This window comes from Ambystoma mexicanum, chromosome 8 (genome assembly GCF_040938575.1).
Source record: "Ambystoma mexicanum isolate Mex_15411 chromosome 8, UKY_AmexF1_1, whole genome shotgun sequence".
NCBI classification, from domain to species: domain Eukaryota; kingdom Metazoa; phylum Chordata; class Amphibia; order Caudata; family Ambystomatidae; genus Ambystoma; species Ambystoma mexicanum.
In genome coordinates, this window is record NC_090929.1 from 1529897791 (window position 1) to 1529915486 (window position 17696).

Here is a 17696-nt window from a genome sequence, read left to right on the forward strand (position 1 = left end):
TGACAGCTATTATGACAGCCAAGTCACTACAGGACAGGTCCTGAATATAGACTACGCACCCCTGTTCCCTAAGTACAGGGGAGTTGCTAGGTCTGGAAAAGACCCGGGGCTATGCTGATGTCGGTACTGCTGGAAATGGGGGCTAGCTAGTCTTTTGGCTGTAGCTCCTGAAATTCTATCCGGGGCTATAACCAAAAGATCAGGGGCTATAGCCCCCTTAGCCTCCCCCTGGCAACGCCCCTGCCTAAGTACATCATTATTAGAAATCGCCATGCTGGTGGCAGCTATAATTTTTAGATTCAAGCTATACCTGAGTTAGGGTCTGGTGGATGGTGTGTCTCTTAATTATGAAAGCCACATCAAATTAGTATAATAATTGAATCAGCTCTGTGAGCCCAGCCCAGCTCTGAATAGGCTATATTCAACCTAGACTGGCTGTGCTAATGCAACCAGCAGGACAGGAGACTGTAGGCGGTTTTTCTCTTTTGATTCTTTGTGAGATTGGGAAACAACTCTCACATCAAGATATTCCCTCAGAAGGAGGTGTCTGGTAAACCAGAGGGAGGGAGGATAGCTTAGCAGCAACGTGCCCATCTTGGAAGCAAGACGACACGGCGCAACACAGATTCGATCCCCGGGTCCTCTGGGTATTAATCACATTATAAATAACATATCATATCATATGATCAAAGTGTACACCTTACAAAAAGGACTATCTTGGCCCCAGTGTGCTGCATAACCAAGTGCCTTTGAAGCTATGGGTCTGAGAAGGGGCGGGGTTAGTGACGAAGGGAGCTCCACATAGTTGGCTAAGGATGTCACCATCTTGTTTTTGGCTGTACCTATCTTCCCGTCGTGTCCCCTCCATGTCCTTTAGCACAAAGCACTTTGAGTATGACAGATGAAGGCAAGAATCCCTTGTCACAAGATGTGGAGGGATTGGTAGGACTGCACCATTAAAGCAGACTTTCTTTTGTCCATTCGCCTGTGAACTTGTGCCTATAAAACAGGGGGTCTACCAGGTCTTCTTTGATTCACTTTTGGACCATCCAGGACATGAGCAACAATTAATTTGGGTGAGCTGACTTTACAAAGTCCTCACCCATAGAGATGAAGAAGGAGTGCTCCAAAGCAGAGGCAATCTCTGCTCCGTACCCACTCTCATCGCACATTAGGGGTAATTTCTGCTGAGGACCATTCTGCTGAAAACTGACCTAGACTGGTAGAGCAGAAGCTAAAAGAACTACCCTGAGCCGCTGCCGTCGGATTTAGAGTATCCTGAGAGCAAAGAACTCTATTTCTGTCATTTAACCACTTTGAGCTACCTCCAAATTACATTGAATCAACACAAACCCCAAGTGTTGATTTTTGCACTCACTAGACTTCTAACCAACATCGAGCCAGCTCAAGCACCAGCCACCACACACTTGAAATTGCTGCAGTAGAAGCAGCATCAAACCCCAGGACTTTGCTTTGCTGCTCGACTCAAACACCTGGATCGTCACGTCACTCAAAGCAGTGGTACACATCTTCTCAAAACATGCTTGATCATTGACCCACTCCTCATGATTTCTCCAACCTGCACTCCTCTATGCTTCCTCTATGCTTCTCTGTAACTGCACAGAGCCTCCGCTGGAACCCAACTTGATGCAGACTCGCTGCCTAGATTGACACATATCCGTATCTCCAGGCACAATTCGAAGAGCATGACCAACCACTCTAAGCTCAGCTCAACACTTTTGAGCTACCAAGCCTTGGAGTAAGGTACCTTTAGAGAGGGCGTGCCCCCTTGGTTCACTTTTGGGACCATAGAGACTGGCTATGTTTTCCACGTTTTCTCTCTGAGAAAATATCCGTGTTATACTCCCAACTAAAAAAACAGAGTCCTGCACATTGCATTCTGTTTTTCCCTGTCTTTGCATTACATAGGTGGGTTTTTATAGCGTTGTTGTAGTTATTTATACATTGGTGTTTTGGATTAAAGTGTTCATTTCTGTCCATTAATCACCACGCCCACATGGTACATCTGAGCCGCAGGTATGCAAAGAAGCCCAATGTGTTTGCTGACAACTGAACTACCTACCATATGTGCATGGCTCACTGAATACTGCAAGCGTGTCTCACGACAAAACTACAACACCTTCTGACCTGCACACTCATGCTTCTATACACTGGTTGAACTGTGCATGCTAGTCATTGGACTATGTCCAGGACAGAGCAAGGCAACATCAGTTAAGCAGCACACACATCCGAGCTCTATCATTTTTCATGTACACAAGCACGTTAGCATCACTTCATGAGTCAATGTAAAGCATATGTGTGGCACACACATGCATGATAATTTCACATATTCGCTCCTTAATGTAATATGTTTATATATTTCCAATATGTCGACTTATTATGTGTTGTTTATTTTTGTCACTGCTTCACATTCATGGAAAGCTCTATTGGCATAGCAACCACAAGATGTCCAGTGGCACTCGGTTGATGACCACGCAGAGAAGCTTAATGTCAGATAGCACATCTCCCTACGGGAGTGAAGGAGAAATTGTATCGAACACTTTTAGACAACATGATGTTTTGTGAAGGAAAATAGCAATACTTAATTCAAGAACATGAACCAATTGTACATAAACCTCCTAATGTCACTGTAAAAAACTCACATGAGAACACGTTTAAGGAGACTAAACACACGTTTTTAGAACCTATCGTTTTCCACAACTAGCTTTCACCAGCAGCCGTCACACGTTCTCGTATTGTCCATGCTTCTTTGAGATAACTAGCCCATGCTTCTTTGAGATAACTAGCCCATGCTACTAGCCCATGCTTCTGTGAGATAACTAGCCCATGCATCTTTGAGATAATTTGCCCATGTTTCTTTGAGATAACTAGCCCATGCAACTAGCCCATGCTTCTTTGAGATAACTAGCCCATGCTTCTTTGAGATAATTTGCCCATGTTTCTTTGAGATAACTAGCCCATGCTACTAGCCCATGCTTCTGTGAGATAACTAGCCCATGTTTCTTTGAGATAATTAGCCCATGTTTCTTTGAGATAACTAGCCCATGCTACTAGCCCATGCTTCTTTGAGATAACTAGCCCATGCTTCTTTGAGATAACTAGCCCATGCTTCTTTGAGATAACTAGCTGCAGATTCATTAGCCATTTGGTTTAGGTCTATGAATGGATAAACAACTTCCCAAAGAACGACTTTTAACAGAAAATGAAACATCTCTCTTCTGCTTAAGTCACAATATAGTGGTTATGGCAAAAAAGAATACCTTAAGTATACTTACTTGCCAGCCCTGCAACAGGAACAGATGGTGCTTGCCCCTTCAGAGGGTAACACACAGAATATGTATGGAGAAAGAAAGGGGGGAGGGTATAGACAAATCAATATGTATTAATCCAATGTTAACTGATGAGGCTAATGCTGACACTGAATGGAAGCGCACTCAATCCATCTGTGGGAGTGTGCCCCCGTAGGTCAACGGTGCTCTGCTGCCTATCTAAAATAAAAGAGGAGAGAAACTGTCCATCCACTAAACTATGCATGGTGTTAACTGATGAGGCTAATGCTGACACTGAATGGAAGCGCACTCAATCCATCTGTGGGAGTGTGCCCCCGTAGGTCAACGGTGCTCTGCTGCCTATCTAAAATAAAAGAGGAGAGAAACTGTCCATCCACTAAACTATGCATGGTGTCTACTGCTAAAAACAAAGAGTGGCCTGCAAATAGGACCAACCTGGTCCCTATCAACAGAATCTGAACATTCCAAAGGGAAATGTGTATTATTATGTATATCCTTTATTCAGCTGCAGTGCAGTCTGTCTAGACAAAATGCGGGACACATGTATCTACAAGGTGAACTATGTTCTAAAAAAGGTTAAGCGGTATAGGTTCCATATATCGCCCAAGCTACAAACCAAAATGGATTGTGCCGAATTCAAAGAAAAATGTATCCAGTCTGTGTAGACGGATATCAAAGAACAGGGGTCGACCGGTTTCAATGACAATTCTGCTACTGTGACATCTTCTTCTGGACCAAAGGCTTCATTTATTTTGCTTTTATAAAGAGACCCATTGCTCAATTATCTGAGGATCTACCGCCCATTACGTACCTTTCAGCTCTTGTTAGCTCTATGTCAGGGTAATTGGGGGATAAGGAAAAAGTCTGGCGGTCTCGTTCTTGAAAATGGCCTAAATTAGGACTCTGTTTTGGAAAGGCTGCTGGTGCACGGGGACCAGTGAATACCCACTGTGTGATATGGGGTGCTCCTTCTGAACTCCTGGCTTAATGCTGTCAACTTTAATGACCTACTGCCCATCAACGTCGACAACATCAAGCCATTTGCTGTGACCAAACCAAAGTTGTTCTATTGCTGTGGGTTTGAAAGAGTATAACATAGGCTTGTGGTTGTACTATGATCTCAATGACACCATCCCAAAGGATGGTGTTAAGTTGTACAAGTGTCTACCAATCCTCGTCCATCTTCTTTTCAATTTAGCAGTTTTCTGATGGTTCTGAATAAGGTTTTGTGTAGTACACTGCTATTTTGGCACGCTGGTGTATGTAGGTCCTGTATGTAGCACTGCTTCCTATCCAAGTAACCTTGTAATGTATTTACAATGCCACCCTTGTAACCTGCTCCAAACCTGCTTCACCTCATGTAACCAGTAGCAATGTTGTAACCTGTAACTAAGTCACTCTCTTGTAAGAGCGCCTCGATGCCCCTGGGCTGCAAGTGCGCTTTATAAATGCAAATAAATAAACATATGTTGAAGTCAATTTTCCTGAGCCTTTCCTCTAACAAGGTTATGTACTTTGAGGAACATTATAGATGAAAGGGTGTAGGAGAGGCCCCTTCCACCATCAGAGCACGAACCCAAGTTCCAACACCAGACTCATACCTCAAACCATGTCAGCAAAGAAAAGATGGCACCATCAACTGGATGGTATGCACCCAACAAAGCCTACCCATCCAATACCCGTACATATTGGCGACAGCAACAGTGAAGCAAATTGAAAAATGTGACATCATCAACCTGCAGGTGTTGCACAGAACCTGAAGAAGAAAAGGGGGACCAATCCAAGGGTAACCGTGTACCATCCCGTTTTTTCCCGCCCAACAACCCCTCTAAAGGGGCCCGCAGATGCATGGGAGTGGCAGCATCCTATGAAGACAGCATGGGTAACTTAATTCTACCACTAGTAGAAGACTGCATGCATAATAATGACATGAAGGACATTGTGAGCAACTGCTGGACTGGGTCGGAAAGCCACTGGCAAGGTGCAAGTAGTCATTAGGATCATGAAAACATTTTCCAGGGCAAGGCAACGTCTAGGCGATTAAGCAGGGGACCACTGATTCACATTGTCCTTATGAGCAGAACATTGCGGCCACGTTGATGCAAAGCATAGGTGTCCAAAAGCTCAACAGAAGACAAATAAAGCAACAGGCATTGCATGCATAGAATTGTCACTGCCATGGTGGGGTTTGAAACTGTTGTTCCAAAAGCCCCTGAAAGTGATGAAGATCCACTCTCACAGTGACAGTGAGACCATCACATAGACTCGCAGAGACCCGACTACAGCCCCAACCTTGTATTACAGACAATGGGCAAACAATGTGATGCACACATTCACACACACACACATACACAAAAAAACAAGCATGTTTGCTCCTATAGCAACGTATCCCTTATCCAAGTAGTCTTTCATGTGTCAGACATGGGCATTTCGCTAGAACAAATAACAAGCACTGATTTATGGAGCCGAAGTGGATGTACAGGTGTAAAGGGTGACAACAATGCAAATAAGAGCATGCAGCACAAAACAAATTTAAATACGGGCACATGGAGGCTCTTTGGGGGGCGTCGTGGAATGATATATTGCAGTCGTGCATGGTTTCTTATTTTTGCACTAAATGTGAAGTGGAAATGTGCACATCATTCGCTGTTGAAGTGCTTGAATAACAACCCTTTCAAATACAGAGGAAGAGTGAGCTAAGAATAGTGAATCAGTCCCTTTGGGAAATCATGCAACCAGTACATTGTGAATGCCATCTTTCTGTTGCCACTATCTGCTCAGTTAGTTGAGCTGCTGGGGTGGGTCCAACGCTAATGAATCCATATGCACGCTATTGCTGCATAATGCAACATTGAACTGGTGACGGGACCACACCTCGGTGTAAGAAACACTTATGGAGAGGGATTTTATTTTGTTTTTTTCAAGCTTCTTCCTTTGGCTAATGTAACTTACTAAGCTGTCAAGATCTGTCCTCTGTACATATCACTGCTGTGAGGCCAGACAAGTGAAACATCATAATGTGGTTAGATGAGATGTCAAGGACAAATTATAGCAGCTCCTTGTTTAAAATGATACAATACCGAATTGTAAACATCGGCGTAGCTATGGTCCTACGTGTGCAAAATATTTTGTTGGCGGTTATATCCAATAAATAATCATAAGATAATATGTTTCACAATTAAGTACTTATAGAATAGTAGCTGGGGACATGGCTTTAAAGAAATGTCCTGCACTCAGATAAATATCTAGACATCCCTCTGTTGGCTGCAATGAAACCCAGGATTGAACATCTCACCTGAACATTAATGGAATATTACAAGCTTAAAGTAAACCAAGCAGACCTGTAGACCACGTGTTTCTTTTTTCTTTTTTTTTTTTATTGTATCTGGTTTATACAAAATAAACCTTTACAAAACCAACTAAAACATTTTACAATTGAAATATTTTACATTTAAAATACCAAAGCATATGCAATCAGAAATACATAAGAAAAGATAAAAAATGATAAAAAGAAAAAAAGGATGAAGCAACAAGAAGAATACCACATTTCACATTCATTTATATGTGTTTTTTTCTCCATTTTTTCCACCAATATTTATCAAACCTCTTGTTCAGATTCAGCAATATTTTTTCCTATAGCTGTCAAGCCACATACTGCTGTTAAAAAGTTCACCATGGCGAATTTAAGTACATTTAGTTTCCCGTGTAACATGTACCACCATAGTGTTTCAATCAAAACCCTGGAGGGGTTGGACAAATCTACCAAAGGCCGCTAGCCGCTGTGGAGTAATCGCTTCACACTCCAAGAGTAGATGTTTAAGTGATTCACTAGTTGTTTCGCAGTGGCAAAAAGAGACAGGGGATTTTTTGGCTTGTTCCCGATCTGATTTCTAATATGTCCCCCGTGAGGAGAACATTAAAACGGAATCGTAAATAAACTGCTCTCCTCACTGGGTCCGGAAATGTAATCAGATAAGATTCCAACATACTTAGTTTCTTCCCCTCATAAATTAATTGTTTATAGATCTTAGATGCAGCCACCACTTCCGTTGTTTTTGTCCAATCCAAACATTGCAACCTTTTTTTCACACCCACAGGGTTAGAGATCAACATTTCATGCGATAGGTTAATGGCTACAAGGAGATTTACACAATCTCTCTGGAATTTCAACAGCCACCTCTCAATCTACTTCCCAATTGGGCATATAGTAAATCGTTCTTAGACACAATAAGATTGTGATGCAATGACATTTTGTTCCACAAAACTCTCATATTCAGAGACAGAAGACCAAGCTTATAACGTATTGCAGATATTGGGATGCTCTGTGCTAAATAATAGATAATTTTCTACCATATTTTAAATTCAATCTTCTGCACCAAACGGGAGGATTCAAAGGGTAAGATTTTAAGGCCATATATTAGTTTTGGGACTACTTTAAGGTTATAGAACCTGATGAGTGGAATTACAGAAAATTTACAATATTTGTTGGATACGTTTCTCATTTGGAAAATGAGCTTATCCACCTTCTCCAGGTAGAAATTACAGTACATGTGGATAGTAACACTCCCAAATACTGGAAAGACCAGGTAGCATAAAGATCTTACTTTTTCCAGAGGGCATGCATTGATTTTCCACCGGAAGTTTATGTTTTTCTTCCTGTTGGTAAAAGAGATTACCACTGATTTCTTTTAATTTATGACCAGGGCATTTTCCTCTACATATGCAGTCAGGGCTGTATGTTTTCGCTGGGGACCAATGGGAGTATTATCGACCAGGAGAAGATCATCGGCATATGCGCTCCAACATATTTGTATACCTTCTATCGTAAGAGAGATGAAAAGTCGTATGGGGAACATTTACGTCTGAAGTGTAAAAATTAAACAGTGGGGGCAAACAAGCACCCTTGTCTAAGACCATTGCTAGTTTGGATTATTTTAGAGAGGTCACCCGACATATTCAGTCTTACTTGGATTGCTGAGTCCTGATGGAGATTAATTAGGATAGCCAAAAGTCCTGAAGGCAGGCCCATGGAAGACAGCTTTGTTCAAAGTCTCACCCTATCCACCTTATCAAAGGCGAACGAGAGATCGATTGATGCCGGATGAATTGGGGTTGCAGTTTTCTTACAGGCCTTCTCTAGAAGTAGACAGATAATCAACCCTCCTATCTCCGTGCCCATCCCTTTTTGAAAACCAAACTGTTGAGAAGGTAGAATCTTATTAAAGTCAGCCCAATCCATGATTCCCTGTAATACCAACCCCGCAAATATCGAGTCAGCATCCATCACAAAAATCAGGCGATACTTAGCCGGGGAGGATCTATCCCCTTTTTATAGATAGGGATGACATATGATATCCTCCACGACTGAGGAACTACCCAGGACTTTATAATATTGTGAAAGAGAATATATAGCGCTTTTGCCCAATGTTCAGAGTTCCTCTTTAGTGTATTATTTGTCAACCCATTGGGACCAGCCGCCCTTGAGTTGTTTGCCTTCTTAATCTGAGTTTCAGTGTCTAATATGGTAAAATCACATTTCCAGTACCCCTTTTTTGACGGCCACCAGTTTGTTTGTCATTTCCAATTTTCCTTTATAAAGTGTGGAAAAATATTTTTCCCAAATATCTTTGTGTACATTGGCCAATTGTATCATCACCTGATGCTCTTCCATCGCATTTATCAGGGACCAGAACTCCGGTCCCGAAGAATCTCTTAATGCTTCAAGCATGCTGGTATTATCATTGTCCAGCAAGACCATCTTATGATTTTTCAACCAATTTTTTTTAACCTGTCTAAATCGCAGGATTTGTCTCCTTTTTTCTATCTGATCCAAGTTAGATTTCAGTATTCCTCTAATATGACAGTGTGCCAGATTTATTTTTGCCTTACCAAAGGATCATAAGCATGGGCATGATGAGATTTCATAGTACCATATTTACTTTGTTTCACAGACCTGTCTATCATATCTTTAACATATTCCATAAAGTTGGATACCGAAAAGCAGTGCAATCTAGTTGACTGAGGCCAGCTGTGGTATTCATGTACAAAAACAGTGTTATATTTGTTTATATTTCCCTCATCCCAAGTCATACGATTTCCCCCACAAGAAACAGTAGATTTCATCTGAATTACTATGTGATTAGATGTTACAGTATTCCATGCCAATTTAATCTCCAGGAATCTATGATCACGCATGTTAGTTTCATTTAAGTGAAATTCCAAGCATCAAGCGGAGAGAGAGTTTGACATGAAAATATGGTCAATATGTGATTTATGGACGCCATTCGGCCACGTATGCTCATTGACAAAGGAATTAAAAAGAACGTTAATATGAGTGAGGCCCCAGTAATCAAAAAGGTTTCTCCAAATCTCACCACTAGTTATCCTATGTTTAAGGGCAGAAGTAGCCCCCTCAATATATGCCATGTTCGACATAGGTCTTATTACTGAAGCACCCATCTTTTTCCCAATTCCTTGTCCATTTTTAATTTCAGAATTGAGATCCCCCGCAATTATAATATCTAATTCTCTGTATTTAAGCAACATGGATGATATGCAATTATTTAAAAGTAAAGTAACATTGCCCAGCAGTATTAAGGGATTCCAGTAGACATTCAACACAAAAATCAAACAAGGCTACAAAATACTTCCATATTCCAGTACAACACCCAGAGAAAATTCAGTAATTCGACTGATTCCAGAACTCATGTGCCAGATGCTATTTTAACCGCAGTGAGTAATCCTCCTGCTGGTCTACCTCGGAGCCCCATTTTAGCATGGAGATGTTTACATTCAAAACCATCAAGTTGTAAAGGAAAGGTGAACCATGTCTCCTGTATACATATCAGGTCAAATGAGTTAAATTTGTCACATAGTACCCCCAAATTCATTAGATTCAAATGACCCTTTGAATTCCATGATAGTAGTCACCAGTGGTCTTTTTCTTTAGTGAGACTAAATTTTTTGTTGCATATTTTGGATTTGAGAGATAGACTCTCTCAGAGACTGGGCAAGCCAGCTCCAGTCCTAGTCCTCTCCCCCATTGTGAGCCATATTGATTTCCTTTAGGCTATGTGCTTCCTCCCTAGGTATGTTGGAGTTTACTTTCTGGTGCGTCAAGGCATTACCATTCTCCCATCCATTACTAAAGATCAGGATGTCATATTCCATTCTGTTAAATTGCTCTGTCTCCTGTATAATCATGTTGAATATCTTTTGGGAATTCTGGATGATACGGACCTGATCAAGACGTGTGGGATGGATAAAGTCCACTAGACAAAAGTCTGCCGATGAAATGAGCCTCAGGCGGGGGACCTCATTAAAGAGTGACAGAACACGAGGTCTATTCAGGGAAGATGGGCCTCCAATATCATACAAATTGTAAAGAGGGATGCACAGGTATTCCAGAAATGAAACATTCTGCCACACTGTGTTCCTCAAATCACTATCCTTAATGTGAAGGGGCCTGGCCGATTCATATTGTAATGATTTCCTCAATACCTGCAGACCTTTGGATTGGGTCATTACATGCGGGTCGGTAGGTTGTGCGGGAGGGGGCCCCCCATCCCTATCAGATACCTCCCTCTGTCCCAACCGGTCCCCATGCATATGCTGTTTTTCTCTCCCCCACCCCTTAGCAAGGGATTGGTGGACATTTCACTTTGGGCCCAGACAGAATTTCAATTTTTTTCATGGTCACTACCCACCGTAGCCTTGTTTCCAAACAATGCTAGGTCAGGTAAAAGATCCATTATAATCCTTTTAATGGTATGCGGAAGACCCAAGTTTTCTACATCATTCCCAATGGGGGGCTGCTGTGCTCCATTCAAGTGATCAAGTGATGTTGGTTCACCGTTCACCGCCACATCGTTAACAGACTTTCCAGATTTAGATTCGATTTTCCCCTCTATTCCATCTCAGCCCTGGATTTTTAAGAGGCATGAATTGAATCCATGGGTTTAGAGGAGAAGCCCAATCTGTTTGATTTCACAGAGGTCATAGGATATTCGGCCATCAGGCTTGAGAGTTCTTGTGGCAATATTTGGTGAGTAGTCAATTTCTCCAATACCCTATAAAAGCTGCGAAGTTGAAGCTGTTTTATTTCCTTGTTTTCCCCCCATTTATTGAGTATTTGGTTTCCCATTCTCAATTCCCTCTGCCTTTTCTCCAATCCCCTGTCTCGTGTCACCCTCCTGCACTTTATTTGCATTTTTCGCTTTTCTCAAATTCTTTTAGGTTTTATTGTTTCCCTGGGTTGTTCCCGGGGTAGGATTCGTGGTATCAGTATTATGAAGTTGCAAGGCCATCCTATTTTCCTCATTTAATTGTATAAGGTCCGATAATGGAACCTTAGATTCTTTTATCATGATTTCTACCTTAGCAGGCTTTCATCCTTTCTTCATCATTCTCTTTTTTGCTTTTAAGGCCAGGCATTTTTGCCGCCTCCAGAGGAAGTAACCATCTCCTCCTACACTTCCAACATCCTCCTGTTTTTTAGTTAGATCATCTCACCCTCCAAGACCTTCTGCAGAATCCTTAATATCAGTTAGGGCAGATGGGCTATCTGGGATCTCACTGAAATTAGTATCCTTTTCCCTAACTGGCAACTCTCTCCCCAGTGGCATTCTTGGGGAGGGGTTCCCTGTCAGTATTAATAGGCCTTGGTCCAATTTGGTAATTTTCAAAGATAACTCCTTGACTGCCTCTATAATCCTCTTTTCTCCATCTACTTCTAGTTTCAGGGCACTATTTTCATTTTTTTTCCTTTGTAATATTCATCCCGTTCCCCAGGGATATCATGCTCGCAAAACTAGGTCCCTCCTATCCTGTAACCATAGTTTGGGATTCTTGTGACTTAGTTAATGGCTCAATTAAGGCAGTGACCTTCTTCTCCAAGCAATCCATGCCATCGGCTTTACCCATTAGGAAGCCTTCCACTCTACTGAGTTTTAGTTGGGAATCCAGTACGATCCTTTTCAGGTCTCTCATCTCCCAATGGGTAGGCTCATGTCCCTTGTCAAGGAGGTTCAATATCCTGCAAATCACTGGGAGTGATTCCTCGAATCTATCATTGTTTTCAGTAATCGAGGACTCGTGAGGGAAACCCCTGAAGTTAGGGGATTAGTAACATTGGGGGCAGGGCAGTGCTAACCAAATTCTCCGGCTGTGTGTGTCCCACCTGTTCTCCCATAACACTTTTATATTCCCCTCCCCAGATTTCCTTTGTGTCAGTAAATATTGAAGCCGAAAGTAAGGAAAATCTCGCATTTGCTGAAAACACTCTATGAGGTGTTAAGGTCCTCATTTGTGGTAATGTGTTAAAGAGGTGCACATTATCAATTCCATTGTGAGCAGCGTTAACTGGCGTGGATGGACCCGTGAAAGCCTAGTGCACTTCCCCAGTTCCATCTTCACTGTTTGACCCATCGTGGAAACATCAAGATTTTTATCATTTGTCTCAATGTTCACTCCCAAATTAACAAGGGGGGTCCTGGGAGTCCCTCTGCCAGACATTAGTCCTGGTTACGAGAGACTTATTCAGAGTCTTTAGCTCACTATCTTTCACAGAGAAGAAATATCCTAAACATATCAGTCTTTGTCCTGCCCTGGGGCAGTCCAGCACCGAAATGCTAGGCAATTCTCCTCTGAACAAGAGTACCAACAGAAACCCCAGACACGTGTTTCGGTCTGGTTGGACCTCATCAGTAGGGTGGATCTGTGCCTCTCTAAGAATAGTGAGCAAGGGGTCCACGTCTGGATTCCCCTAGTAACTTAAGGTGAGACCCAAAGTTACTTAAATATGCAAATTAACAAGGGGGGTCCTGGGAGTCCCTCTGCCAGACATTAGTCCTGGTTACGAGAGACTTACCCAGAGTCTTTAGCTCACTATCTTTCACAGAGAAGAAATATCCTAAACATATCAGTCTTTGTCCTGCCCTGGGGCAGTCCAGCCCCGAAATGCTAGGCAATTCTCCTCTGAACAAGAGTACCAACAGAAACCCCAGACACGTGTTTCAGTCTGGTTGGACCTCATCAGTAGGGTGGATCTGTGCCTCTCTAAGAATAGTGAGCAAGGGGTCCACGTCTGGATTCCCCTAGTAACTTAAGGTGAGACCCAAAGTTACTTAAATATGCAAATTAACAAGGGGGGTCCTGGGAGTCCCTCTGCCAGACATTAGTCCTGGTTACGAGAGACTTACCCAGAGTCTTTAGCTCACTATCTTTCACAGAGAAGTACCCCCCTTGTTAATTAGTCAGCTCAACCAAGCTTGGCTGAAAACATGTTTTGAATTTATAATGTTGGTTTTGTAATGTCTTAGGTCACTAATATACATCTTGCCACATTTCTGCCAGCTGCTTTATAAGCCACAGGAATAGTCCCAAAAAATAGGAATAATAGAGATTGTCAATGAAGGTTATTTCTTCTTTCTTACCAGGATATGCACATTATAAACACAGATGAAAACCAGGTGTTCGCCGCCGTCCAGGAGTGGAATCAGAACGAGACCTACAACCTGTACATTTCAGACACCCGAGGAGTCTACTTCACATTGGCCTTGGAAAACGTGAAGAGCAGTCGGGGACTAGAAGGCAACATCATCATTGACCTTTATGAGGTATGCAGACAAGGCCATGCTGGCGCATGTCAAGTAGAAGTGTATGAATCACCTGTCACTATGGATACACACATACGTTTTGTTAAAATGTCAGGATATTCTATTGTAATACTTTTCAAGGAATATTGAAAACACATGGAAGAGAGGGAATGACAGTTTTGTTGTGTAAATTACAGTTTTCATATAGCCCTCCTCACTGGCCTGTCCTTAGGAATTCCGTATTTTAGAAGGTAAGAAATTGAGTCTGCGGGAGACGTTCATTGTTCTGCACTGTGTGCAACCAGGGACGTCAGGCTGATGTGGCTTTCTTTCTATCTTATGTGTTTTGTAGCTTGTTCAAACCAAATTAGAAGGAGATGACATGTTCTTTTTTTTACTATGTTCCTGCAAAACTAATGTGCTGGTGAACTTGTTCCATAATTAACATATGTACCCACATGATGTTTATTTGTTGGAGGCAGAAAACAATAAAATCAGGATCAACAAGATATTAATTGTATCAGTATCAGGCGTAGTACCATAAAATCAGCGCCTACATCAACATGTTAATTAACCATGTAGAACATCTGGCGTCACCGTTACATGAGGTGCTATACAAATAATACATAACATGATGTAACATAACGTACATGACACCCTTTAGAGGAGCATTTTTTTTTTAGATCAAGCAGATGCATGGGCATTGTGATTTGAAATGGTGTCCCTTCGACAGGCACCAACAGTGGTGATTCCAGGGTGAAGCTATAGAGAAATTGCTGATGCAGCGGATCTCTGGTTGTCTACTGGTGTATCATGTTGCTGGTACACTGTCTTGTTACAGAAGTTCCTAGCTCAATATTGTTCCCGACCCAGTTTACAATATTACATGGCCTGTGGTAGCGGGCATGTAGTTATGTTTAAGTTGCTCAACTCATAGGAAGAGCACTTTTTGGGTGGCTTATAACTTCGTCCCCCCTGGATGAATCCTAACCAAACTTTGTAAAAAAGTATATGGCCCGCTCTAAGTTTGGTGAGGTTTCGTCAAAGGGGGCTAAATTATACGGGGGTCCCGATTTTCTTTCCTCCACAGATGCAATGGAAATCAAATTTTGATCACGCCTTCAGTCTAAACCGCTGGATGGATTTTCAACAAACTTGCGGCAGGATCAGCAGCTTGGTCCCAAATGTGTGCTTCGTAAATTTGGTGTAAATACGCCCATTAGTTTTCTTTAAAATGGGCTAAAAGCAAGTAAAAAAAAAATAGTGACATCTGGGTTTGGTCCGCTGACCCACTTCCCTGTCCGGTCTGTGGACAGATATCCCATTGACCTAGAGGGTGACATGATGTCCTCGGACATCGGACACGCCCACTGATTGGATGTTGAAAAGCATGAAGTGCATCAGATTTTTGGAAACGCCCGCCATGTTCGATTTGCAGAGAGTGGCCGGTGTCCGCAGACATCGCAGTATAAATATTAAAAAAACAAAACATTGCACTTTGTCAAACAAATCAAACAATCTCTCGTGAGGTGAAGGGTGATTAGGATGGGATATGGCCGTAAGAAGCTAAAAGAAATTGTGTTTTTTTTCCCTGGAGTCCGAAAACAGTTCTGATGCTCAGGTACGGCCCTTGTGATATTTGCCAACACTTCAGAAGTTTGGGGACATTGATGCCTATTTCTGCATTACAGGGTTGGTGAAAAGTAGTTTTTGGATTGCTTATAACTTTGGCTCCACTCAATGACACAGAATTGAATTTTGGAATTCGATTCTAGACCAGATTCTGAATGGTTTTGCAAGGTTTGATGGGATTCTGTCAAGAGGGGGCAGAATTAGAGGGGGGTCCTGAACTATTGTAAATGTGGTGCCATTTGACACATCTACACAATAGTTTGCAAAAACACTTTAGATCGAGATATAAATGTTTTTGTAAAGTTTGGTGGGATTTTGTAGAGAGGGGGCTAAATTAGAGGATGGTTTTGCAAATGTGCATCTGATTTATTTTTTGACAAGTGTCATAATGTAGGTACAAAAAATTGCGATATACACGTGTTGACTGAGGTATATAGCATGTGAGCATGGGCAGTGGCCAGATTGTCCCGGTCATGGCATAAGGTCATGACCCGGACAATATGGCTATTGGCCATGACCAGGAGGGACAAAAAATGGAGTTAAAGTGACCATGTCCACCTGGTACCGGCTATGTGGTAAAGTTATTCAAAAGTGGGATAGGTTTGAAAGGGAAAAAAAATGGTGTTTGTGGTAATATGGTCATAGGGTTCTTTCTTCACCTTCTGCAGGCTGCCATGGAAAAGGAAGAGGGGCAATGTACGGAGCCACGCCTTCCCCTTTCCATTGTGTCCATCTTGGAAAAGTATTTTCCTGCCTACAGTGGGATGCCACAAGAAAAATGCTATTTTTTTTAGCACCCCGGGTTACGGCTTTGGGAACCCAGGTCTTCATCCACCATTGAAGGGGATGGAAAGGGGAAGGTGTGTGCCATTTATGATGGGAGGGATTAGATAGCAGAACATATCTACTTATAGAATATTTAGGGGTTAGTAGACCATTGACTGTCTCTCATCTGTGAGGCATGCCTCGAACTACCTCTAAATATGTATAATACTGATTATAGTGAACAAAACGACAGCAGATTGGTCTATGCAACATTGTATAGCAGGTTTCCCCATAGATCCACCGATTGGTTGGCATTCTCACCCAACCTTGGACTTTCAGCTTGGCTAGCAGCACAAAAGGTATACGAAACCCAGGGGCTTGAATCACGTTGATGACTCCCCACTTTCCCAATTAGTCCACCAGCTCTCATCCATCTGGCCATGAGTCAAAGTTTCCCATCTGTAGTTGACCTTGTAGCCTGCTCTCTGTTCTAGGACATTCAAGGGAGTATACGCTCATCACTATGTTCAACCGAGACTTAATGAATAGCCCTTGTTTTTGACTTCTGAGTTACATGTGAAGAGACCACAAATGGAGACCACAAATCTTTCAATTTCAGCCTCTTGTTTACTGCTATATAATTTTATTATACTGGGTGTCAATGTTCCCTCTGAGCTGTGCGCACGTGCGCTTGGCCAGCTTCCTTCTGAGTACCGCTCAAAAGAATTTTAGCAGCGCACACAGACAATTCCCATCTTTTCAAGAAGTAATAAGGCACAAGCAACAGCAGTCATATGGAATTTGCTTTCTCTCCTAATAAAATTAAATTATACTAACTAGTCTTAATATTCTGGTCACCCTCAGGAAGTTAAAACGAACATGAAAAAGTGGCTAAGATCTAACTCAGATATGCCCACATACATCAATGAAGTATCCTTCCACATCACCTATACTTGACATTACCACACTTGTATCTATTGTAACTTCTGCCTATGTTGGCTCTGTGGAAGGTTACCAGATGTGTACCTACATCCACTTGTTTTATGTTTGTTGTAATATGAATAACATTCAAATACCAGAATCTGTTTTACTCATGGTGCCTTAGCAAAAGCATCATCCACACTATATAAACCAACCGTGAGCTCAAACATCAGATACTAACTATTAAGTAAGCAGGCTACTTGGATGTGTAACCTCTTACCATTATTCATATTTGTACATATGCCACACAAGCACTTTGAAACTGTACCCATGCAAGTTAATGTATAATTAAAATCAAATATTAATTTGCCCTGTAAGTATTTTGAGTCAAACTCAAAGATTCCTACTTTAGCATTGCTAACATTACCCTGTAAGTAGAGAACACCATTGCAATATCATATACTTCACTTGT

General features: G+C 41.9%; 1 protein-coding gene across 1 annotated transcript in view; it reads left to right on the forward strand.

Moving 5' to 3' along the window:
• Positions 1-17696, forward strand: part of SORCS3 (sortilin related VPS10 domain containing receptor 3) — a 3021596-nt gene that overhangs the window by 2232500 nt on the left and 771400 nt on the right. The window contains exon 9 of the mRNA XM_069611752.1: positions 13748-13927. Coding sequence (XP_069467853.1) covers positions 13748-13927 — 180 coding nt within the window. The remainder of the gene's footprint in view (positions 1-13747; positions 13928-17696) is intronic.